At 55.5% G+C, this 26,030-nt stretch overlaps 1 protein-coding gene across 1 annotated transcript in view; it reads left to right on the plus strand.

Annotated features, from left to right (window-relative positions):
* The window catches only part of PTPRS (protein tyrosine phosphatase receptor type S), a 161,984-nt gene that overhangs the window by 119,632 nt on the left and 16,322 nt on the right, over positions 1-26,030 (plus strand). Inside the window, exons 9-16 of the mRNA XM_059918693.1 lie at positions 9,846-10,115; positions 11,605-12,186; positions 13,234-13,367; positions 13,627-13,771; positions 19,298-19,603; positions 20,973-21,166; positions 23,453-23,570; positions 25,200-25,808. Coding sequence (XP_059774676.1) covers positions 9,846-10,115; positions 11,605-12,186; positions 13,234-13,367; positions 13,627-13,771; positions 19,298-19,603; positions 20,973-21,166; positions 23,453-23,570; positions 25,200-25,808 — 2,358 coding nt within the window. The remainder of the gene's footprint in view (positions 1-9,845; positions 10,116-11,604; positions 12,187-13,233; positions 13,368-13,626; positions 13,772-19,297; positions 19,604-20,972; positions 21,167-23,452; positions 23,571-25,199; positions 25,809-26,030) is intronic.

The raw sequence follows: 26,030 nt of genomic DNA on the forward strand, positions 1-26,030 counted from the left end.
CCTCCCTCGCCTGGAGACCCTCAGCCCCTTGGTCCCCAGTAAGCACAGCCCCAACCAGCCCTGAAGCAGCGCCTTGGCTGCACTTGGGTTCTGCATCTCGTCTCTGAGGAGGAAGGAGGCTGCCTGGTGGGAGGGGACGGGGACGCCGGGGCGGGGGCGGGCAGGGGGCACACATCCGATCCGATGCCACGGCACCTCTGGTGAGTTATAGCGCGTCCACGACTCCAACTGACTGGTCTTCGTCTAACCTGCTTATTTCTCTGCAAACACCTGGGATGGGGGTTTGTAAGTCTGGCAGAGTTCAAGGAGGACAGTGTGGGCAGCAGGCATGGGGCAGGGCGGGGGTGGGGCCTCTAGCCCAGGGTGCGACAAGGGAGGGGGGCCTTCTGTGTCCTCAGCACCCCCCGCCCCGTCCCAGAGGTGGGGTCCTTTCTTTTGGGGGGGTCCAGCTTCCCATTCTTTGCCTGGGTCTCAGACGCTCCAAAATTGAATTTAAAAAAAAATCGTGGAAAGCAAATGTAGATCTTGTATGTCAAGGAAAGAGCGGAGGAAAGACTAAAAGGTCGTTGCTGTTCTTTTTATTTTTTAATTTTAATTTTTTTTTTTTGGTTTAAAGAAAACAAAAAAATCAACAAACTATTGCAGCTTTTAGCCTTGGGAAGTCCTCTTTTTACTCTCTGTATCTCCCCTATTTTTTCTCTTCTCCCCATGTCATTGTGTTCTGCATCAAACCCCCTTTACATCCCTCAGAGCTTCGAGAAGGTTGGTGTGTTTTTTTCTTTTTTACTTTCTTTACCCACATTTTTACATTCCGAAAGTGACACACACACACAAGAAACGCACACAGACAGGCACACGGACACACGCAGACATGCACACAGAAAATAATAGAAAAACGAACTAAAAAAAAAAAATGACGAATACGAATACTGAGCTCAACGTGAACAAAACAAAACAAAAAACCACCAAGTGAGAGCAAAAACCCAGAAAGACACGAAAATCTCAGCCGCGCCCAGCCCGGCCTAGGGCCGGCCGCACACATGCGATGCTTGCATTGTGGTCGCCTCTATGCATCCTTTGGTAATGTTGTTGCTAAGTTTTTTGCACTCCTCGTCGTCATGGTAACTTGGGCCTGATGCATGCTGGGAGAATGTAAAAATCTTCTCTGCATGCCACTCTTGTCGGTTCGGTTTGGTGAATTCCCAACGCCTTCTGTTGGAGTGTTTCTCGTCTTCCGTTCCGTTTTTCTCCTTTGGTTCTCTTCGTTTTTTTCTTTCTTCCTTCCTTTTATTTAATTATTAATGTTTTGATTTTGTTTCGTTTGGGGGGGAAAAACCGATTGGTTCGTTTTTTTTTTCCCCCCTCCCATCCCCTTCACCCGACCCCCTCCTCCCCAAAAGCGTTTCGTCTTTGGTTCTGTCCTGTGTTTCCGTGCTCTTTGGTTTGGGTTTCTTGGGCTGAGCTGTTGTGTGGTTGTTCTCCAAAAGCATTGTGATTTAAAAGCCAGTGTTCCTGTCCCAACTACCATCCAGGAGGGCGGAAGGGGTCCCACAGCTGGGATGCTGGGGCAGAAAGTGACCGCCCGGGCTCAAGAGCACAAGGGAGGTGGCATAGACAGATGGTGGGAGGTCAGAGCCTGAGTGGGGTGTGTGAGGAGAGCAACCCAATTTGCCAGCTCTGTTTTACCCAGCGCTGATGCCTCAGCCCCACAGGGCAGCCGTGTTGGAAGGGAGCTTAAGCAGGCACGTTTCCATCCTTCTGCCTCAGCATGAGACCACCTCCCACCCTCCCAAACAACCCCAAAACAGGCATTTGAAGCACAGCTGAATGGGTAGCCGGCATTTTGAGTTCTTGTTCATTGGAGCAACATGTCCAAATATGAGAAATGGCCACCTTTCAGTGGACCGTCCTCCCAAAATGATGCATGCTTGGCACTGCATAGGCAGCACTCAATGTGGCAGCTGGTGTGATGACTTTTTGCATCCTGGCTGGGTACCAGTATGGAGCCACCCATCAGAAAATGTAGCATGACAGACTTTGGAAGAACTACTTGGCCAGTTATTCTGCCCTTTAGTGCTACGCCTCTGCCTCCCAGATGATGTTGGCTGCTTCCCCCACCACCTCACAGGCTCTGGGCCCAGTCACAGGCGTCTTTTGTCCAGCAACACAGCACGGTCACTTTCTGACTACCTGAGCATCAGAACTGTGGAATTCTGGAGAAAACCCTGGGGAACTTTGGGCACAGCCCCTCCCCCCTCCCCTTCCCCAGCTCTCCCTCTGCCTTTCTCTCTCTTTCAGCTCTCTTTCTCTCTGTGTGTTTCTCTCACTCTTGAAACCTTTGGAGATGTTCGCTCCCATCTTCTGTTCCCTCCCTGAGGAAAGGCAAACCCTTGAGAACCCCATTCCAACCCCAAATAAAAAACAACCCCCAATAAAATATCCCTTTAGATTTATAGCCACTAGCCCCCAGCTTACTACCCAACACTGATGATAGTGGAGGGCTGAGATCAGCCTGTTTGGGGTCACCTTTTTCTCTCTCTTGTCCCTCACCTGCCTTCTCTAAACTCCCAATTATTAAGTTCAGGGGCAAGTTGGCAAGAGGACTTCAGATGCAATAACAAGGGATTTATTTTTCCTGTCTCCTTTTGAATCCAGAGTGAGAGCTGCCAGGCAGAACCTCTCCAAAAGGTGGAAGACAGAGGTCTCCCGGCCCCTTCACTAAAGCTGGGTCCCAGTGAATTCAAACTGAGAGGTGGCTGAGGGTCTCTGAAGACCACTTGGACTTTTGGGGCAGTATAGACTGGTGGTGAGAGCACAGACTTGCGGCTTGGGGAGACCTAGATTCAAGTCCTGCCTCTGCCCCTCCCTGGCTGTGTGACCTTGGGCTAGTCATTTGGTTGCTTGGAGTCCCTATTTCTTCATCTGAATAATAGGAAGCATTGATTTACCTAGCTCACAGGGTAGTTGGGAGGATTCCATCGAGCAAATTAATGCTCATCTCGTGCCCTGTGTAGTGCATGGCACATAAGAAATTGCAAGCGAAGTTGTTGTAAAACAGGGAAATTGAGTTCAGATAAATGGTCTGGGCAAGTCACTTCCCTTTGGGGACCTCAGTTTCCCCATCATGTATTTCAAACATCCACTGTTTGAATAAGATGGCTTATGGGAAACTGCTTTGAAAAGAATTGGAGGGCAGATGTTAATTCATTTGCTCAGATCTCATTTTTTGCTAATGCATGTCTGAGCCCATCTCATGGTCTCATTTTCTCCTGGCTCCAACCCCGTTCCCATGAGATCAGTGGCCTCCCCAGAGCCACATCTCTCATCTTACTCCCTGTCACTCCCCCAGGAAGTTCTGTGGCCAGAGTATCAGAAGGGGGCAAAAAAAAAAAAAAAAAAAAAGGATCAGTTTGGATGTTAGGCTACCCTTGCAGATAAGTACCAGCCCAGCAGAAGAGAAGAGCCACCTAGCATGTTCTGGCCTGAAAGCTACAAGCATTTACAGTGTTACCAGAGCAACCAGCCCTGGGAGTTATTTGCACCGAATCCCCACCCTCAACCTAACTCTTCCTTCAATTCACAATCTCCAGCTTCTGCTGACCCTGGGTGATCCAGTGAGTGGAATATTCAGATTTACCCTTCTCCTGAAGTATATCTCTGATATTCAAAGGACCAAGGTCAAAACCAAGCCCATTTTTTTAATGCAGCTGGGAGCTCTGCTCCCAGAACTCTCCTAAGGGAGATGCAGCTCAGACTTTGACAGGGTGGGAAGATGATCAGGTTATATTCTCCCTGGCTGTTTAATATTCTTTAAAATCTTTAAAATTGTCAGCCTTTAAGGTGTGAATTAGTGGCTGACGATGGTGTCTTTACCACTTGGTCTAGCATCATAGCATTTTTGAACCATGGTGCAGGACCCGGTTAAATGGTGTGCCATCCACCCGATGACATAGGAACATGCGGGGAGAACTTGGAGCGAGCTAGAGACATGGGAAAGAACTTTCCACCTTCAAGGGACTTATAGGATATTCTCAGGATCTTGGAAGAAGCCAGATGGGGATAATTTAACGCCAGTTCTCAATGCTGAGCTAAGAGATCGGGACTCAATATACAATGCCAGAGGGAGATCCAGATTGCCCCAATTTCCAAGTGTTCTTCAGAACCCTTTATCTGAAACCCATCCCCAGGCCTCTTCAGATCAGTTCATAGCTTGGAATTCTGTGGGGCAAATTGTTTTTAAAATTAAAACTCTGGCACCCAAGCCGTATAATTGGTGGATATGACCTCTAGGTGTTCCCCTTACCTCCTGGCACCCCAAAACAAGCGTAGATACAGATATTGGGCCTGGAACCCGCCCTCCGCCACCTCCTGTATCTCCAGAAAGACTACCACTGGGGTATGTTGGCGACCTCCCTGGCTCTTGCTGATTACACCTGGCCATACCACCCCACCCTCCACCCCCAAAGCCCCTGACTTGACCCTGGTGGTAGGCAGTGGTAGGTCAAGACCCAGCCCTTCTCCTCATCCCACCCTCATCCCAAGGGGAGAGGGGGCTCCTGGGGTGGGAAGGCAGGCTTTCCTCCGTTTGGGCATGGCGGGTCGGGGAGGGGGTGGGGGCCGGGGCCGTTCTGCAGGAACACTGAGCTCTAGACACCTCGCCTGCTGCCTGCCTCACACCCTTTGCATTGCTGTTTCCTCTGTTTTGGGGGGGGGGGTGAGGGGAACATTAGATTACACCTTGTCATTCGGAAAGCCCTGTGTCTCTGGTGGCCGCGGCGAGGGGACAAGGGGAATCAGTCGATTGGCAAGATATCATCCCATTTTCTGCTAGAACCAGGAAAAAAAAAAAATCGGGAGAGAGAGGGTACCAAAAAAAAAAAAAACAACAGTAAAAAGTATCTATGGTGCAGCAAAATGTCCACCTCAAAATGACAAGAGCTTGTCAAGGCCGCTGGTCAGCCCGTGGGCCAGGGGTCCAGCCAGGTCCCTCCGGGCCTTGCACGCTATCCCGATGGCGGAGGGAGCTGGTGGTGGCAGTGGGGAGGCAGGGTGGCGGAGAAGGGGGAGGGGAAGGAAGATGCACAGGGCAGGCCGCGGGGCGGTACCCACCCTCCCTGGGCCACAGGCTGGGGTTCAATGGAGGGGCTTTGGAATTAGGCCTTGGACCCCTTCCCGTCCCCTGACAGGTGTAATCTAAGCTAAAGTAAACCCTGTGGAGGCTGCAGAACTGGCACCTCTCCCCTCCCCTCCCCATCCACATCCTCATTTTGGAGTCCGGAGGAGCACCCAGCAGCCTCTCCCACCCCAAAATGCCCAGCAGAGCCCCCCCACCCTTCAGAGCTGCGGCTTGCTGAATCGTTGAGATGTCTGACACTGTTGAGTTCCCTACCTAGTGCTCCAACCAGATCACCTCACTTTTGAGTTTTCCCCCTCACCCTTTCCCAACCCCTCCTCCCCTGGAGCACCCCTCCCCGCCCCCCACTTTCTTGGTTTTTGAGTTTCTGCCTCTTCCTGCCTGGGGGAGGGGTCGTCTCCCAGTTGCTTTGAAGGTTTTTGAGTTGTTTTTCCATGTGAATCGGGGTTTGAAGCGACCCGCCCCCCCCCAACCCACCACCCCCCCACCGCCCACCCTCCTGATCCCCTCACCCACGCGGGTCCCCCCCAACTGGGACCCCCCCGGCTACTCGGTGACGAGAAGAGCTGGAAACGAGAGCCAGCTGGAGCGTGCTGAGGACCAAGGCTGGTGTGGTCCCCTTATAACCTGCCTGGACCCTCCATTCAGGTCGGTAATTGGGGGCGGGGGTCCTGCGGGGCCACTCCATCCCATGGGTTCCGTGCCCACCTTACTTTTCTAACCTGCACCTCAAGCTTGCAGCCAGGGGTGGAAAGATGATGTGGGTGGGAGTCAGCACCAAACTGGGCAGAACACAGCGTCAGCCGCCCGCCCTCGCCAACTGGAAGGCTGCCCAGAGGCCTTATGAGACCCCCTCAGGGGATTTTTAAGCCACCTAGTGCTCATGGGCACAATCCTCCCCTAACTCGTGGCAAACCAGCCCTCTTCCTGCCGCACACCCTTAGAAACGAATGGGGTAGGTGAGAAAGCAAGTGGGCAAAGTGTCTTAGGTGTCAGCCTTTATAGCATATTGGCAGATCCATTTAATTGATGGCTGCCGGCCATGTTGGGGATTGTGAGCACAAAAATTACAGTTGTTCATAAATGCCCTCCCACACTTCACTGACTTATAATTAACAACCCTGTACAGCAAGTCTGTTACGTGTTCAAGATGTACGCCTTGTGTCTACTTCTGAAAAGTGTTAGAGGTACCTTCCAAATTATGACACTCCTAAGGGAAGATATTTTAAGATAAGATCCGATGTGAACAGGGCCTTTGGGGCGTGATGTTGAGCCTTACACAGGGATAAATTGGGATTATATTAACCTTTAAATCCTAAAGCTAGCCCTTATTCCCTCTGATGTTCCAATAATCCCTTTCAGTATGAACCTTTTACTGATGGCTTCTGGACATTTACTTTGATGGCTGCTGGATATTTTTCAACTGATGATTATTCAGTTGATAGGTGTATATGGGTGATGAGTACTTTTGCCCTCTTCGGTATCCCCAGAGGGTAAGGACACAAGTTTGAAAGAGCCAAGAAGGGACACGTGGATATAATTCTTGCTAATTACCATGGTAAGACAAGGCTCACTTTATCTCAGAGGTAGGGATCAGGCATACCTGGCTTTGAGCTCTGGCCCTACCACTTCCTTTCTTTGTGTCTTCCAACTAGCCCTGGCTCCTCTCTGGGCCTCCACTGCTTCATCCACAAAATGGGCATGAGGTCACTGGCCTCTCAAAGTGGGAGGGATTCAATAGAAATTCTTCCCATTACTTTTTTTTTTTTTTTTTTAAACTCTAATTCATCCCCAAACTCCCTCAATGATGAGCATCTCATTGATCTTTCCAGCATCCTGGAAGGCCAGAAGGAAACTTCACTGGCCCATGCCCAGGCTGAGCAGCTTCTGTGTGGTGGGCACTGCCCCGGTCAGCTTAATGGCCTTCTCAACACATCACCGATGGCCTCCATTTCACAAAGGAGGAAACTGAGGCTCCCGGAGGATGAGGGCCCTTCCCAGGGCTCATCCAGCCTCGTCAGCCCCCCACCTCTGCCGAAGCAGGTTTTCCATGGGACTCTGAGGTCTTGAGGAGTTTACCTTGCTGTGTGATTCAAGTGACTTGGCCTCTGTTTGTTCAGCTCTAAACGAAGAGAAGGGAGAGTCACTGAGAAGTGGGGCTCCTGTGGCTGGGTTGGTTTGCTCCGAAGGTTCTTTTTGGATGAGGATATCACCACTGTGGCCGCCTCGAGCCTCTGCCAGGACCCTTGGGTGCTGGGTGGGGAGGCCAGATGCTGTGTTCTGCCAGGGTTGGGGGGCACCTCCCTGGGGAAGTCACAGCCGTCCTCCTTTCAGACCCCGATTTTCAGCCCCACACCCATTCCATGGTTTTTTTTGTTCTGTTTTTTTTCTTGCTTTCAGGTGTTTTGTTTTGGAGGGGTTTTTTGTTTGGTTGGTTTTTTTGGATTATTTCCCCCCACCACCCCACTTTGTTTTTTCATTTGTTTCCCCTGGTTTTGTTTTGGATGTCGATGCCGTTTTCTGTCCTTGATTAATTAGCTCCCTCACACTCATCCCCCATTTGTTCCGTTTCCATGACAACGCAGCGTTTGGGCATCCCACTCGTGCCTCGCTGTGGATGCCGGCGGCTGGCCTGGACCGCGTCCGCTGGCTGGCCAGACCCCATTCTCCCCCGACACCTCCACCCAGCCCTGCCAGAAAGCCGCTCCCCCATCTCAGAGCCCAACCCTGCCCCTCACCCCAAGTCTGTCTGCATGGCCCCTCTGTCTCCCCTCCCTGCCCACCCCAACTCCTCCCCCCTGCCGAACACCTTCCACTTCCTCCATCCTGTCTCCAGCGTGACTCCTGGACTTTTCGCGGGGCTTCCTTTTCTGAAGGGCTGCCAGCTTTCTTGGCCCTCCGCCCACACGGAGCCCCCCCGCCCCCTTCTCTCCAGCGGGGATTCAGAGAACAGGGATTGAGATTTCCAGCTTGGAACCCATGGAGAGAGAGAGAGGGAGAGAGCGAGTGAGCCCCCTCCTCCGTAGAACAGGGCAGACACCCCTACAGCGACCCCCTTAGGGGTGCGGCTGCAACCGCAGTTCCCTGTGAAAATTAGAGGCAGGTCGGGTTGCCGAAAAGTCACTTGGTGGCCCTCTTTAGCCTTGCTGAGCCTCCAATCCGTCATCTCTACAGTTTGAGACAAAACTCCTTGAACTGCCCAAAGCTGGGAGCACGTCCACGTGGCTCCTTGAAGCCAGGGACATGCTCCTTCTGGCTAGAAGGGTTTACCAGCTAACCCAAGTCCTTTCCACTGCAGGGAAACATCTCCGACGGGGCAGCCGTGCCTCTTGGCAGTTCAGGTGCCCATTAGCACATGCCCCTTCCCCCCGAACCCCGAAACCCATGCAGCTTCCGAAAATGGAGCCCCCGAAATGCATCCTGCTGCCTTCATGGTCTGCAAGATTGGGACAGAAGGCTGCATCCGCTTCCCCGCTAAGAAATGCACAGAACATGTCCCTGTTTTCTCAACGTTCAAGTTCATCCCCTCGTTTATTATTATTATTAATATCCTATTTATTCTGCCAGGGCTGTGATGTGACAATGTGACATGTCACATTGGGTCACATCTGCTAGAATTAATATGCAGCATTGAAGTGGGCCCCCTCCCCCCTCCTTTCTCTTTCTCTGTCCCTCCCTCTCTGTGTTCCTATTTTCTCTCTTTCTCTGGACCCATCTATCTCTTCTGTCTGGTCCCCCCCGTGAGTATGCACTAAAGGCCCCTGAGATCCAGGCCTCTTCACATTAACCTTCTCTCTTTTCCTCCTTCTGCCTCTTCCCCTCGTCTCTGTCTCTCTCTCTCTCTGTCTCTCGGTCTCGGTCTCTCTCTCTCTTTCTCTCAACCAACCTATTTTGCATGCTGTTTGTGATTCTGAGAGCTGCATCTATCAATGGAAACTTGTCAGATCCGACAGAAGCTTTTAGAAGGGTTTCTATACCCAAAAACCACAAAAATTTCATTAGAGTTTCTCATCTTTTCCTTGAGGGCCCCCCGGGGAAGTGGGCGGGGCCCCCGGGTCACCAGAGGGAGTGAGGATGGGGGGCTGACATCCTGGTCCCCTCTGCCTCTTGGTCCCAACTCTTCCCATGACCTCCCCCGCCCCCCCCCCCGCCCCGTCCAACCTTCCCAGAGCCCCCCCGACCCCTGCAGCCCGAATCTTCCGAAGCTCCCCAGTTGGGAGAGCGGGCGGAGGGGCTGCTCCCCGAAGCCACGTCTGTCAGCAAAGATGAGAAACGGCTGATAAATTTTTGTGTTCCTAACTGTGCTGTGGACCAGCCACTCTGGTCTCTGAAACCCTGTTGCTATGGAATAATGCTTCATGTCTCTTTTATTATATATCGATATATCTCTCTCTATATTGTTTGTGAAGTACCTTCCTTTGAAGTTTTGGTTTCTTTGTGTTGGAATTTGGTTTTTTAATTTGTTTTTTTTTTTTTTTTGTTATTTTCTTTCATTTGGAAGAAAAAATTTCAACTGGGGGGAAGGAAACAGCCCTGTTTATATTTAAATTGTTTTCCACTTTTTTTTTTTCCTTTTTTTCTTTCTTTCCTTCTTTCTTTCTTCCTGCTTTTCTTTCTTTTCTCCCCTGCATTCCGTCTCCCCATCCCCCCAACCCCCTGCATCTCCCTCCCCTCCCCCACCCCTACATCTCCCACCCACCCCATCCCCCAGTCCGCCGCGTGGCTCCACGGTTCTCCATCTTGCCCACGAGCCACGAGATCATGCCAGGTGGCAACGTGAACATCACCTGCGTGGCTGTGGGCTCGCCCATGCCATACGTCAAGTGGATGCAGGGGGCCGAGGACCTGACGCCTGAGGATGACATGCCCGTGGGCCGGAACGTGCTGGAACTCACAGACGTCAAGGACTCTGCCAACTACACGTGCGTGGCCATGTCCAGCCTGGGCGTCATCGAGGCCGTGGCCCAGATCACAGTGAAATGTAAGCAGGGGCCATGGGGCATGGAGGAGGCAGGTCGGACCTCATGTGTAGGTGGGGGGTACGGGTGGAAAACCTCTGAGTTACTCTTCAGGATTCAGTCCTTCCTGGCTGTGAAGAGGACAGTCAACAAACACTTATTGGTGACAAATTATTCTGGGCCTGGCCCCATGGAACGAGACTCAGTCTTGCTCTATTGGGCTCACGGTCCAAAGTGGGAGATGACACGTAGCCCGGCAGCTATGATGCAGACTGATTAGAGCAGTGATGGGGACTATGTAGCACCACTCAGACCCGCAGAATAAAGGTTCCAACTCCCAGGAAAGCTAGGTCGGGGAAAGAGTAAAAGTTGAAAAGGGAAACAGGCTGTGCAAAACTCAGAGAGGTAGAGCATTGGGGGGTGGGGAGGGATTACAGATTCTCCTGATGTCTCAAGTTTGTGGCGAGATTCAGAGGAGGGTGCCCCCAAATAATTTTTCTAGCTTTGTAACAGGGGCCAGCAGACTACAGCCCATGGGCTGAATCCGGCCCTCCACTTGTTTTTATATATAAAGCTTTATTGACACCTGCCCATTTGTTCACACCTGGCTTGTGGCAGCTTTGGGGCTACAGTGACAGAGCTGAGTAATTCTCAGCAAAGGCCATGTGGTCTGCAAAGCTGAAAAGATTTACCGTGTGGCCCTCTGCAGGTAAAGGTTGCCGAGCCCTGCCCTAGGGCCATAGAAAGTGTCAGCATCAGCTGGTGTGTTGGTCATTTTGCTGAGGGATTGAACTTCTTCTGGTGCATGCTTCCTGGGGCCTGTGTGATATGAGATCTTGGGCCAAGTGGGAGAGAAAGTCACAATTTTATCCAGGTGCTGGGGACACACTGTAAACCAACCTCGGTCCCTGCTGGTGGGGACAACATACAAACCTGGTCATGACGTACCATCAGGCAGTGATAAGAACTGGGCAAGGGCACCTTTAGCCAGGGTGATGAGGGTGGCCTTAAGCCATCTGGCCATCTGAGCATTCCAGGGGCAGGGAACAGCAAGTGTGAAGTGTGAACAGACAGAAGGGCCCCGTGGCTGAGCAGAGTGAAGCACAGTAAAGCACAGAGAAGAGCTGTAGCCCAGGGGCCGCCACTGTTTCCTTCAGAAGTGACTATGTTTCTTAAACAGCCAATTTTTTTTTAAGTAAAAATTTTCAACTTTACGGGCCATCTAGTCTCTGCTGTAGCCACTCAATTCTACCATCATAGCACAGAAGCAGCCAGCAGCGATACATAAGCATGGCTGTGGGCTGATAAAACTTTATTTACAAAAACAGGTGCCAGCCCTTGGTCTGTAGTTTGCCAACACCTGCTATAGATGGTGGGCTAGGGGTTGTTAGGCCCATGGTTGCCACCAAGGAAATGAAGGCTCAGAGAGGGCAGTTGTGTGACTAAAAGTCACACAGCCTTTGGGGTCTGCAGCCAGCGTGCCCGATGTGTGACCTTGCCTCCCACCCACAGCTCTCCCCAAAGCCCCCGGGACCCCTGTGGTGACAGAGAACACAGCCACCAGCATCACCATCACGTGGGACTCTGGCAACCCAGACCCCGTGTCCTACTACGTCATCGAATATAAGTCCAAGAGCCAGGACGGGCCATACCAGATCAAAGAGGACATCACCACGACGCGTTACAGCATCGGCGGCCTGAGCCCCAACTCGGAGTATGAGATCTGGGTGTCAGCCGTCAACTCCATCGGCCAGGGTCCGCCCAGCGAGTCGGTGGTCACCCGCACTGGCGAGCAGGCCCCTGCCAGCGCACCCCGAAACGTGCAGGCCCGGATGCTCAGCGCCACCACCATGATCATTCAGTGGGAGGAACCCGTGGAACCCAACGGCCTGATCCGGGGCTACCGGGTCTACTACACCATGGAGCCCGAGCACCCCGTGGGCAACTGGCAGAAGCACAACGTGGACGACAGCCTGCTGACCACCGTGGGCAGCCTGCTGGAGGACGAGACGTACACCGTGCGCGTGCTGGCCTTCACCTCCGTAGGCGATGGGCCCCTCTCGGACCCCATCCAGGTCAAGACACAGCAGGGAGGTGAGATGCCCGCGGGAAGCACAGCTTCGTGGGGCGGTGGGGCAGCAGGTTTCGGGGCTGTCCCACCAGAGGGAAGGAGGCGGCCATGCGGTGATGTGTCTCCCAGCATGCAGCCGGCCCATCTTACCTGGAAGCTACCACGTGGTTTATCTGGCCTGCATGGTGCTTTAAAGTATTTTCACGCCAGCGTTGCAAAGCGGGAGGTTGTTCTAGAAAACCCAGATTTCTGGCTACCCTTGGAAAATCCGATTTGGCAAGCCCATAGGGCTACAATCGGTCGTCCGATGGCATCCAGATAGATGCCGCCGCCGGCTGCATCTGAGAAAAAGGGTGTGGTTTCCGTTCGCCTCCCTCTTCTCTGTTAACTGCCCCGGCTCCCATCCATCTCTGAGTTTGAGAACCGCTGTTCGCTGCTCTCACTGGAGGGATCCATGCCGCCCATTTTGAAATAATAGAAAGTGTGCTAACCCAAAGTCTGTGAGCTGGTCTCTCACCTGCTGGGGTGAAGGACGTGGGGTAGGGGTGTGGAGTATTTAGGTGCGTGGGGCCCCAGCTCTCTGCAGGTTTCTGGGCTTTTTCTTATGGACTCAGGCTTTGGAACCTCAAATCCAGGAAGAGTCAGGCAGCTGTCCAAGCAAAGGGACAGGAGGTTTGGAACTCTGCTGCCGTAAATCAGATACAGGGTGGAGATCCACATTCCAAATTATGGTCCCCACCAGTTTTCTGTTTAACTGGGGGAATGGGGAGGATGCTGGGGTGCGTTGAAAACGGGATTTTTAAAAATGTTTTCCCGCTGGCAGCAGAGAGGATGGGGGGATTGGGGTGGGCAGCTGACAACGAGGGGCGGTAGGGCATCCCTGGGAAAATAAGAGAAATAACAGCGGAGAACACTCCAGAAGCATCCAGAGCCTAACAAGCCCTTCCTTTTAGGGTGGTGCTGAGCTTCACGGGGCCCTTTTTGGGAGAATGGGAACCTGGTGGGTTGGATACCCTATGCGGGCCCAGGCCTCCCCCCAATGCCAGTCCTCTTCGCCCCCTCCCCCGCAGTGCCTGGCCAGCCCATGAACTTCCGGGCCGAAGCCAAGTCGGAGACGAGCATCGGGCTCTCGTGGAGCCCCCCGCGGCAGGAAAGCATCATCAAATATGAGCTCCTGTTCCGGGAAGGCGACCACGGCAGAGAGGTGCGTGGGGGGGTTGGGGCGGGGAGGCGGGCTGGCGCTCGCCCCCGGCTCCCGCTCTGGGCGACTCCCTTGTCTCCCCGAGCCTGTGCCTTAATGTCTCTCTTCCCCCCTTCTCTTTGCCCCTGTCCGTTGCTAATTTTTCCACCTCTCACTCTTTTCTCCTTCTCCATTTCCATCACTCTGTGAGGTCTGTGTCTGTATCTCTCTGGTTTCTCTCTGTCTCTCTCCATCTCCGTCTCTCTCCCCACCCCGCCCCCAGGTCGGGAGGACCTTCGACCCGGCCACGGCCTTCGTGGTGGACGACCTCAAGCCCAACACCGAATATGCCTTCCGCCTGGCGGCGCGCTCCCCGCAAGGCCTGGGCGCCTTCACCTCGGTGGTGCGGCAGCGCACGCTGCAGTCCAGTAGGTGTCTCGCGGACCCCGCCCTGACCTGCGGGGGTGGGGACCTGGCCGGCGCCTGCGCACTGCCCCGGGCGGGGCCTGCGCAAGGGTGGGGGGCGCCTCCGCCCGTCCCGCTTCGCTCCTCCGCCTCGGGCGCGCTTGCATCCACGCTGCGCCTCGGTTCCCCCACCAGTGCAGTGAGGGGCTCACCCGTGGGCCCCGCAGGCTCCAATTTCTCCATCTCCCTGGGGTACAGCCGTGGCCGGTTTCGCTGATGGCACCTCCTCTCTCCTCTGCCTCTCCCGGATTTGGGGTTAGTGGAATGGCCACGTTACGCCCATCTCACAGGTGTTTGGAGGGGTCTGTGACGCCGTCACAGCTCACACCCCATCCTTCCGAGAGAGCAGAGGATGCAGAGACGATCCTACCTCCCCAGATGGCCCTTCTTGCCCCCAAGACTGGGTCCCCATTGCCAGGGGCTCGGGGGCGTGGGGGAGTCAGAGCTGATGCCAGGTTCTGGGGGGAGCGCAGGACCCCCAAAACATAGGGCCCTCGAATTCCTGGAGTTCTTCGCTGTGCCCGCCTGGCCTCCCTGTCACAGAGTCACCTTTTGGCCAGAACACTGCAGCGGGCTCTGGGCCACACCGTGGCCCCCGCCGCGCCCTCCCTGCCTGCTCTGAGCTCAGGGCCTAGGCAGGCCCCTCCGACCGCCGCCTCCCTGCCTCCCCCTCCTCCCTCTGCTCCCTCTCCTCTGCTCAGTCTGGCCCAAGTGGCCCCCGCCGTGACCCCCCCCTTTCTTCTTCTCCCCTCCCCCTGCTCAGTCAGTCACGGGGTAGCCACCCCAGGCCTTGTTCCGGAAGCTGCCTCAGTGTTCAAACCTTCAAGCCCCCGCCTCCCCCGCCCCCGGGTGTGCGCACACAGGGCGTCACGGGTCAGTCCTGAGTGACAGCAACTTGGGCCGGGGTGTCTGAGCCGCTGGGATCAGGGGACTTGGAGACACAGCACCCCACCGTCACCCCCGGCCCCCTCCCTTCCTCCCCGCCCCACCGGGGCCGAGCCGAGCGCTCCGCAACTCACAGGAATGTTTGTGCGTGAGGCGATCAGTGAGGGTGTCCTGTGGCTTGGGTGGCCACGTGAGAGACTGGCACAGGTGCCGCGAAGGTGAGTACGCGCTGGTCTCTAGCGGGTTCACAAAAACGGCCCACCCTGCGTGCCCCCTAGCCTGTGCCCCGTGTGCCCCAGCAGCTCTGGGCTGTGCAGACCGTCCAGAGCCCAAATTCAGTCCCCTAAACTCTCCACCCCGCTGCCGAGAGGCACACCTGCCCAGGAACGTGGCATCCGAACCACGCCCCCCCACCCCCCAACACCCCCCCCCACACACACACACACACACCCCGCCCCGTGTGCGCATCCACGCTGCCCCGCACCCTCCCGACAAGTCACGCAGGTTTGGCCGGATTGTGAAGGAGGCGGCCTCCAAGGTCCCAAGGTCGTCGAGAAAGCGGCTTTGGCCCAGCCACGCGAACCTCCGAACCTCCGGGGCGGCCCAGGACAGGGAGTGGGGGAGAAGGGACTCCCCACTTCGCACCCGAAGACGGGTGGGGCCCGAGAGATCTGGCAGCCGAGACGCAGGGCCAGGCGTATCCCCCCCGGGGAGTGCGGGCTTCTTAGGCTGAACTCAAGGGTAGGTGGAGGCCAGACCGCTCAGCCGTGGGTCTCCCCAGACACCGTCCCACCTTCCTGCCTCGTCGGCGCCAGCCCGGAACTGCAGCGTGCCCACACTGGGGCCGGAGCAGGGCTGCGCGCCCGCTGGCGGCCAGAGACCCACCCAGAGCTCGGTCTGGCCTTGTAGCGCAGCGCTCCGCCGTTCCCTCCCTCGTAAGAAAGTCTTTTAAGTTAGCAGTTGAAGAGTGGAAGGTAGGTAACCAGACTGGGAGTTTTCTGGAAGGCGCCTTTCTTTCTTTTATTATGGTTTTTCTCATCGTCATCACCATCATCGTTGTTTCTTCTTTTATTATGGTTTTGGTTTTATTTTTCCTTCCCCTTTCTTAGCGAATCCATTCCTTCTGGCACATTCCTCGGTTGGTTTTTCCACTCCTGCTTGATTCCCCCCGGGCACTTTTGGTTGGGGTGGCTGGTCAAGAAATGGGGGAGGGGACCCCCAAGTGTCTATTTCCGGAGGAGGGAACCCCAGTGTTTCAATTTAAGTGAGGCCAGAGAGTCATTCTGGTGGCAGTAAGCCATTGGAGTGGCCTCTGGGGTCTCTGGTAGCCTGATGTCTTTGAGGATGGGGACCTCTGATTCATCTCTGGGTCCCAGACCCTAGCATGGTGTGTGCACATAGTAAGTGGTCTGTAAACACATGCAGTGAATAAGCGCGGCTAGCATGATGGTGAAGGTTCTCTATGCCTTGACCTCAAGCAAGGCCAGTTACCTCTCTGAGCCTCCCTCCAGACGAGGCGGCCTCTAGGGTCATGGGCATTTGAGGGGGTGTGGCTCCAGCCATCCTCAGCTGGCCTGAGCTGATAAAGGCACAGGCTGAGGTCTGAATTCCCAGCCTCAACCAAGACAGCCCATGGACAGCAGCTGAGCCTGGCTTCAAGGCCTGGCTCGCGCCGCGTGCCCTGGGGCAAGCCACTTGCCTTTTCTGGGCCTCAGTTTCCTCACCTGTAACATGGGAGGTGAGCACCCAGAACGGGTGGGCCCTGGCACCCAGTAGGTGTACAACCAATGATAAAAGAATGCCAGGCAAACCAGGTGGGCTTTGAAACCCATTTCCCCACCTGGAACATGGGGTGGCAGTGGAGGGGTGCTAGTTCCAGCCACGTAAGGGGGTCATGAGAATTAAATGAGGCACAATCAGTGGGCCGTATTTTGAGTCTGCAGAGGGCCTAGGCTGCTGGGTGTGCAGAATATGCATAGAACATGAGGATTATCTACCGTAATGCTCTTAACACAGGGCCTGGCCCATAGTAGGTGCTCGGCACATGGAGACTATTACTGATATTCCATAAAGCCCTTAACGCACACAGTTCGTGCTTAATATATGGGGAGTATCACTGTTGTTTAACAAAGTCCTTAGCATGCTGCCTGGCACACAGTAGGTGCTCCATAAATGGCAGCTGCCATTTTCAGTCTAAATATGGATTGGCAGGGTGCTGGGCACAGAGTTGGCAGTCCATGAATGGAAGCTACTAGTAGCTTGTAACAAGCTCAGCCTGGTGCCAGGTACACAGTAGGTCCCCGAAACATGGGGGCTACAATGATTGCTCTGCAAAAACCCTTGGCACAGTGCCTGGCATCCAGTAAGCGGTCAATAAGTGGCACTTTAAAGAGGTTGGCCTGGTGCTAAGCACATAGTAGGTGCTCAGATGGGAGCCACTGTCAGTCTGGAAGGGCCTAGCATGGTTTCGTTTTTGCTCCAAACATGAAACTGTTGTCTGCAAGGTTCTTGGAACTGTGTGTGTAAATAGTAGGTACTCAATAAGTAAGAACTATTACTATTTTTGTATAAGGTCATTAGCACAGTGCTTGACACATAGTAGACGCTTCAAACGTAGGGACTATTACTGTTATCCAGTAATAACAGGGCCTGACACACAGTAGGCCCTGTTAAGAAATGAGAACTACTAATGTTCTACATAGTCCTTAGTATAGTACCTAGCATGTTGTAGGTACCTAGTATGTGGGCACTGTTTTTCTGTTTCAGTAAAGACCTTAGCACAGTGCCTGGCATGCAGTAGGCGCCGCGTAAATGGCAACGGCTACTTTTATCTTCAGAGGGCTGTTGCAGTGACCAGCCCATAGTAGGTGTTCAATAAATGAGATGTGCTATTGATCTGCAGTGGGCTTAGGTTGGCATCAGGTGAACAGTAGGGGCTCAAAACAGAAGAACTATGAGCTACTAAAACTTTGGCACACAGTAGGTGCTAACTGTGGGCTGTGTTATCTATAAAGCCCTGACCCAGTGCCATCACAGTAGGTGCCCAATACACAGGGGCTTTTTATTATTACTCTGTATAGCCCTTGGCATGCTAACTGGCACACAGTAGGTGCTCAAGACTCAGACATTGTTTTCTTTGCAAGTGAGGCCAAGAAGTAACCACAGGGTTGCCCTCTGGGGTCCCTGGCAATACAGGCGTTCAGTAAATAGATGCTCTTACTGTTAACCTGTGAAGCTTTTAGAGACACGCCGAGCACACAGTAGGTGCCCAATAAATGGGGCTTTTACTGCTATTCCCCTGACACACAGTAGGTATTCAGTAAATTAGTGTTTACAGTTATTCCATCCCTGGTGCTGTGCCTGGCACATAGTAGGTGCCCAGTAAATGGAGCTTTTGCTATTCTTCTGGCACAATGCTTGGCACACAGTAGGTGTGCGATAAATATTTCACTGTTATTCTGTGAAGCCCTTGGCATGATGCTTGGCACATAGTAGGGTTCAATAAGTAGATTTTTCACCTGCCATTCTGTGCAGCCCTTGGCACCGTGCCTGGCACATAGTAGTTACTGAATTAATGGGGCTTTTATTGCTTTTGCATTTGGCCTAGTGGCTGGCACATAGTAGGTGCCCAGTAAATGGAGCTTTTGCTATTCCTCTGGCACAGTGCCTAGCACACGGTAGATGTTCTATAAATAAGTACATTTACTGTCATTCTGCTCCTGTGCTGTGCCTGGTGCACAGTAGGTGTTCACTAAATAAGTACACTTACTGTTATTCTGTGAAGCCCTTGGCACAGTGCCTGGCACATAGTAGGTGCCCAATAAATGAGGCTTTTATTGCTGTTCTTCTGGCACAGTGCCTAGCACACAGTAGGTGTTCAATAGATAAGTACATTTATTGTCATTGTATTCCTGGTGCTATACCTGGCACACAGTAGGTGTTCAATAAATAAGTACATTTACTGTTGTTTTGGCACCGTGCCTGGCACATAATAGGTGCCCAGTGAGTGGGGCTTTTACTGCTGTTTCACTTGGCATGGTGCCTGGCACATAATAGGTGCCCAGTGAGTGGGGCTTTTACTGCTGTTTCACTTGGCATGGTGCCTGGTACATAGTAGGTGCCCAGTATAGGGGACTTTTATTGCTATTTCATTTATCACCATGCCTGGCACATAGTAGGTGCCAGTAAGTGGGGCTTTTACTGCTGTGCCACTTGGCATGGTGCCCGGCACATAGTAGGTGCCCAGTAAATGGGGCTTTTACTGCTGTTCCACTTGGCACGGTGCACAGCACACGTGCATATGCTCCTTGGGAACTGTGGCTACCCTCTCCCTAAGACCTACTGTGTGCCAAGTGCAGCCCCATGTGGTGAGTGCAGCGTTCTTGGCCAGCCCTCTCTGCCCCCATCCCCACCCGCCCACCCACCCGCCCATCTCACCTTTGGTTGACACCCGCTTCTTTTGGGTTCGACTTCTCTTTGGTTTGGTTCTGTTTTGTTTGTTATCATCTTCTTTTTTATTTTCTCTTTCCCATCCTCTGTTTCCCCACCCCCTCCCCGCCCATCCCGCCTCCCTTCCCCACCCCCACGTTCTCCCCCCCCAATAGAACCGTCAGCCCCCCCTCAAGACGTTAAATGTGTCAGCACGCGCTCCACGGCCATTTTGGTAAGTTGGCGCCCGCCGCCGCCGGACACGCACAACGGGGCCCTGGTGAGCTATAGCGTCCGCTACCGACCGCTGGGCTCAGAGGACCCGCAACCCAAGGAGGTGAACGGCATCCCCCCGACCACCACCCAGATCCTGCTGGAGGCCTTGGACAAGTGGACGGAGTACCGCATCACGGCCATCGCTCACACAGAGGTGGGACCAGGGCCCGAGAGCTCGCCCGTGGTCATCCGCACCGACGAGGACGGTAAGCACCGGCCCCGGCCTGGGACCCCCGGGACCCCCAGGCCCCAGCCCGGCCCCTGCCTTGGAGCCTTCTGTCCCTGGAAAACTGGGCTGGCTGGTGGTCAGAAGGTATTGGGTTGGCCAAAAAGTTCTTTCGGGTTTTTCAGTAAGATCTTATGGAAAAAACGGAATGAACTTTTTAGCCAACCATAGAAGCCACAATCAGCAGAGGGAGACAAGCGGCCATCAGCCTCCCCAAGCCAACCCGGGCTCCTTGATCTTGGAATTCTCTGTTCTGGACCTTCCGGGCTACATTTTCTCTCTGAGCCTTGGGCCTGGAACGTTAAGCGGGGAGCCCTGTATTTTGGTCCGGTGGTGGAAGCCATGGAAACGGAGTGTAGGAAACAGCAAGCAGCACTTGCAACAAAAATTATGGTCCCTGACCCCAGAAACCTGGTTTTTTAGACTCTAGGGATAACCTGAGATTTGGAGCTACTTGGGTCTGAGCCATCCTACCTAGAAAGTAGGTAGATTGCGTGCTGATGATGGTTAACCACCAGCTCTCTGGGGCATAGAGACTGATTTGTAGCACTGGCCGATTTCTGTGGTGTAAATATTCCCACCATAGCCGAGCTAGAATGTTCTAAGATGCTAGTCACACAGTAGAAGCTGGGGGCATGGGGGAAAATGAAGCAGGCAGCTTCCCCAATAAAATTGCAGGAAACCTGGACCAGCTGTTTTCTGAGCCATTGGCCTGGAAGTTTCGGTTGGCAGCCCCAACATTTTGTCCTAACCATGGGGAAGAAATGAAGCGGTTCTTCACGCCAGGCCTTGGGGTGGGGGCAGGGTGGGTGGCGAGGGCTCTGAGCTTGGGGGCTGGCTGAGAAAGCGCTCCAGTGCGGAGTGGGCAGGCTGCACCCTGGAGTGTGTGGGAGCGTGCAGCTGGACTTCCCGGGTTCCCATCCCGGCTTTGCCTCTTGATAACCCTGTGGTCCTGGGATCAACTCTCTGTGCCTCGGTTTCCCCATCTCTAAAGGGAGCATAAGAACCCCTGTCTAGAAGGGATGCTCTGAGTTTGGAAGCGGTGTGGGTAAACCTCTTAGAGTGGGGCATGCACGGCCTGCTCATGTCTTGTGGCCCTGGGCGGGTGACCTAGGCTCTGGGGGACCTCAGCTGCCCGTCTGTAAATGGGGTGCACCATCAGGGCCCCCTCCCCGGGCTGTGGGAAGCGTGAAGGAGGTATTCCCTCCGGGCCAGCGGTGAGCGCTCAGAGCGCCGGGTTAACCGGCAGTCACTCGGCACCTTGGCATCGGTCAGTGGCGCTGCCCGGGGCAGGGCTGGGCACCCCAGTAACGGCCCCGCCCGCCCCTCCCCTCCCCCCAACCCGCCAGTGCCCAGCGCGCCGCCGCGGAAGGTGGAGGCGGAGGCGCTCAACGCCACGGCTATTCGCGTGCTGTGGCGCTCACCCGCGCCCGGCCGGCAGCACGGCCAGATCCGCGGCTACCAGGTCCACTACGTGCGCATGGAGGGCGCTGAGGCCCGAGGGCCGCCGCGCATCAAGGACGTCATGCTGGCCGATGCCCAGGTGGGCGGGGCTCCGGGGCGGGGCCTGGGTGGGGCGGGGCCCGGGCCCCCTGCGCTCCCGCCCTCTCGCTGCTGCTCTGTGTTTCTCTCTCTTTGGCTACTCCGCTCACCTCCTCCTCTCTCCCCTGCCGCCTCCTCCCGCGCTCAGTGGGAGACGGACGACACGGCCGAATATGTAAGTAGTGCCCCCCTGCCACCCCGCGCCGCTGCCATGCTCTTCCCGCGGGCGGGCTGTGCAGTGTTGTGACCCCATCCCCCGCACGCCCCTTGTAAAAGGGTCTCCTCCCCTGGGCCCCCGATGCACACCTAGTTACCTCTTGGAGCTAGCTGGCAGCCTCGGTTTTGCATGATGCACATGGGCTTCTGCTGGGGACCGCAGAGGTATCCATTCTTAGCTGAGTGGCCCCTGGACTCCGCTGGCCTCCTGCCTCCCAACTTCCCTCCTCCAGCCTAGCTCCCGGCCTGGGTCTTCTCCACCACACCTTTGCTCCAGCTGTTCGACAGCGTTAACCAACCCCCTCCAGCCCACAGCCTCCCCTGTTGCACCCAGGCCTGGCAGATCCAAACTGAGTCACTTTCCAGCCTAGCCTGACCCTTTTGTCACCTGACTCAGCCCTACCTGACCTCAAAGTTTCTCTCTTAGGCCAAAGTGTCCCCTTCATTCTGGCCCTGGCGTGATGAGAGGGGTCAGTGGGCCCCAAGTGGGAAAGGAGGCCTGCAGGAGGCCCTGAACCAGAGTCAGGATTGCTGTGTGACTCTGGGGCAAGTCGCTGCATCTCTCTGGGCTGTCTTTCTGCCCCTAAGATAGGGGCCACAGGCTCTTCTGACAGCCCCAAGCCTGATGTTAAATTGACACGGCCCCACCCACTCCAGTAGCTCTGCTTCTCCCCCGCCCCGCCCAACCCCAGTCTGGGGGGAGGTTCCCACATGGCTCCAGCTCAGACCCTCCAACCCACCAAGACCCCAGGAAGGACTGAATGTGAGGCTCAGGGGCAGGAGACCCTCTGTTCGTGCATCCTGCCCCCCCTCCTCATGCTCCTGACCTGGGGCCACCCCGGAGCTCCCAGGCATGCCGGACATATTTGTGGGTGTGCATGTGTGGGAAACATGGACACGCGTGTGACTGTGTGAGGGTCAGGGTGCTCTGTCATTCACTGAATGAGCAGCGATTTACTGAGCACCTGCCGATCCTGTGCTAGGTGCCGTGGATGCGGCGGTGACCAAGACACGCCAGAGCCCGTTTTCCTGGGGGTCACGGTTCAGGGGAGAGGGATGTTACTTGCAACAAGACACAAATACGTGTCTAGTTACAGCTCTGGTGGGGACGGGGCATAGATAGTGGTGTAAACGCTTGAACAGCCAGCTGTCGGGTGGGCGCAGTCCTGACTGGTAGCATTTGCCGTTTTCCATGGTGTAAATACTCCCACCGTGTCGATTTCAAGCTACCTACCAGATTTGTGGTAGCTCGTCATTGTATAGTATTTGTATCACACAGATATGAGACAGAATAGAATAATGTCGAGGACATAGATAATAGTAAACGTGATAAAATAATGACGGAGTGGTGGGTTTTGAGTACTTATTACCTTTGTTTTTATATTTATTTGATCGTACGTTTATATAATTTCATTTATAATAATGGCTGTTTAATAAGTGGCTTGCAAATTTTCTGAAAATTCGACTGTTGGCTTTCAAGAGCTGGTATAAGGAATCTCCAGCACACCAATGGATGTAGTGGAGACAGGGTTCGGGTGGGGGGGACACAGTCAGTGCAAAGGCCCTGGGGCAGGACCATGTCTGGTTGGAGGAGGGATAGCAAGGCAGTCCCGTGTGGCTGGAGCAGAGTGAGGGAGGGAGGAGGTGAGGGCAGGGAGGGGACAGGGGCAGGTCGTGCAGGGCCTTGTGGGCGGCAGAGGACTTGGGGTGGTGCGAAGGACTTGGGCTTTTGCCCCCAGGGAGACCAGAGCCCTGGAGACCTGACTCAGCTGCTCACAGGCACCCTCTGGGGGCCACTGCAGGGAGGACAGAACGGGGGTGGGGCAAGAGTGGTAGCTGGGGACCAGAGGGGCGGGGACTGCACTGGGCCAGGCGGTCCATGACAGATGTCAGACCACCTGTGCCCATCTCAGCATGGACGTGCTACGTGTCGGGGTCTGTGCATGAGCTCGGGTGCACGTCTCTGCCCGCAGATTGGGCCCCGTGTCTGCCTTGCTTGTCCCTAGCATGGGGAGGAGGGTGGGCAGCCCTGGTTGTGTCACTGATTCCCCACCCCTGCCCCTGCCCGCAGGAGATGATCATCACAAACCTGCAGCCTGAGACCGCCTATTCCATCACGGTAGCCGCCTACACCATGAAAGGAGATGGCGCTCGCAGTAAACCCAAGGTGGTAGTGACCAAGGGAGCAGGTGCGAGACCCTCTATGGCCCCTTTGCCCTCAGAGCATCCCTGCAGAGTTCTTGAGCCCCTGTTGGTGGGGAGGATGCGCCAAGCGGGAGGAACAGGGAGAGCAAAGGTGTGGGGCTGCTCCAGAGGATATTAAGACCCAGTGTGGTCCAGCCCCGCTCAGCTCTAGCCAGATGGAAACCTTTAACAGCCAACTCTTAACTCCTCACCCTCTGCCTCCTGTTCCCCCTGCCTGGATACCCTTCTCCGGGCTGGCCGTCTCCTCTGCATCCTTTGGGTCTTTGGTTAGTCAGCACCTCCTCAGGAAGCCTTCCCCACTCACCCCCGTGCCACGGTCTTGGTCAGGCCGCCTCTCTGCACCTCTCCTGCCCCCAGCACCCCGTGCCTCCCCTATCCCAGCTCTGATCACCCCAGGCGGGTTGTCATTTCAGGGTGGTGTGCCCATCTCCCCTGCTGCACCCTGAAGCCTCCTCTCCTGGCAGCCCTGCCTCAGTTTCCCCCTCGGGCCCCTCCCATCAGTCCCAAGAGGCTGGTTTTTCACCAGCCAGACACAGCTGAGTGAGGAGAGAGAGACAGCCATGAAAATGTAAGGGGGGAGGGTATTCTAGGCAGAGAGCAGAGCCCGGGCAAAGGCTCAGAGGAGGGAACAAGCTTGGTGTGTTCGAGGAACAAAGGCCCCCGTGGCCTCCACCCCACTTCCTGCACCCTCCATGCCTCACTGCTGACCACAGAGCCTGATGTTCAAGGCCTCCCAGCTGGACACAGCACCCCTCCACACTGCTGCCAGCCCATGCCCCTACCGTTCCCTTCGTCTGCCTAGTCTCTGTGTCCTCCAGCGCCCATGTCACCTCTTCCAGGAAGCTTCCTGTGATCTGCCGTCCTTTCTCAGGGACTTTACATTAGAGCCATGCTTGCTAAGCGGAACCTGCTGCATACACTGTGACTGTTCACACCACCATCCATTAAAGGTCCTGATAAGTCCTGCAGTAGAGAGGCCTGGTTTCATGTGTAGAGCTTCAGCACTGCAGGGCTTCTCAGGGCCTTGACACCTTGATCACTACCCAGACTGTGAGAACCGTGGGGGCAGGGACAGGGTTTTGGACACTCCTCCGTTCCATGGATATTAATCAGGTGCCGGCAGGAGGCAAGGGGTGAATGAATGAGGCAAGAGCTGAGTGACTTACTAACAGAAGAAGGAGAAACATAGATGCGGGCCTGCTGTGACATCTGTTAATGTTTTCCTTTATCGGGTCCTATGAGTCCCCTGCTTCCTCGCTGTTCCTTGCACTCACCCAGCACAGTTTCACCTCAGGACCTTTGCACTGGCTGTTCCTTCTACCTGAATCACTTTTCTCCCCAGACCTCCCCGCGGCTCCCTCCCTCACCTCCTTCAAGTCTTTGCTTCTGAGCGAGGCCTTCCCAAGACCGCTTTTAAAAATTGCAACCCGTTGGGAATTCTCTGGCGGTCCAGTGGTTAGGACTCCATGCTTTCACTGCGGAGGGCCCGGGTTCAATCCCTGGTCAGGGAACTAAGATCCCACAAGCTGCACGGTGTGGCCAAAAAAAAAAAAAAAAAGGGCAATCTCACCCTGTGCTCCCAGGCTGACCCCGGCCCTGTATCCCCCCCACAGTGCTGGGCCGCCCCACCCTGTCGGTGCAGCAGACCACCGAGGGCAGCCTGCTGGCACGCTGGGAGCCCCCGGCCGGCACCGCCGAGGACCAGGTGCTGGGCTATCGCCTGCAGTTCGGCCGCGAGGACTCGTCGCCCCTGGCCACACTGGAGTTCCCGCCCACTGAGGACCACTACACTGCGTCGGGCGTGCACAAGGGCGCCACGTACGTGTTCCGGCTGGCGGCCCGGAGCCGAGGCGGCCTGGGCGAGGAGGTGGCCGAGGTCCTGAGCATCCCCGAGGATACGCCCCACGGCCACCCACAGATCCTCGAGACGGCCGGCAACGCCTCCGCCGGCACAGTCCTGCTCCGCTGGCTGCCGCCAGTGCCCGCCGAGCGCAACGGGGCCATTGTCAAGTATACGGTGGCTGTGCGGGAGGCCGGCGCCCTGGGCCCCGCCCGAGAGACCGAGCTGCCCGCGGCAGCCGAGCCGGGCGCCGAGAACGTGCTCACGCTGCAGGGCCTCAAGCCCGACACGGCCTATGACCTCCAAGTGCGGGCCCACACGCGCCGCGGCCCCGGCCCTTACAGCCCCCCCGTCCGCTACCGGACGTTCCTGCGGGACCAAGGTAGGCGCGCGGTGATCCCCGCACCAGAGCCGGACCGGGCCTCGCGCCCACCCCCACCCCAGCCCCCTCCCTCTCCCCCGCCCAGGTAAGTGGTCACTTTTCTGCTTCCTCGTGGACGCTCAAGGCGAGTCCGGACCCCGAGGCTCCGGCGTTGGCAAAGGTGGGACACACCTAGGTGGCACGGCCGCCCCCCTACACCGCCCCCAGCCCACCCCGTCCCCC

The sequence above is a fragment of the Balaenoptera ricei genome, chromosome 3 (genome assembly GCF_028023285.1).
Source record: "Balaenoptera ricei isolate mBalRic1 chromosome 3, mBalRic1.hap2, whole genome shotgun sequence".
Taxonomy (NCBI): Eukaryota; Metazoa; Chordata; class Mammalia; order Artiodactyla; family Balaenopteridae; genus Balaenoptera; species Balaenoptera ricei.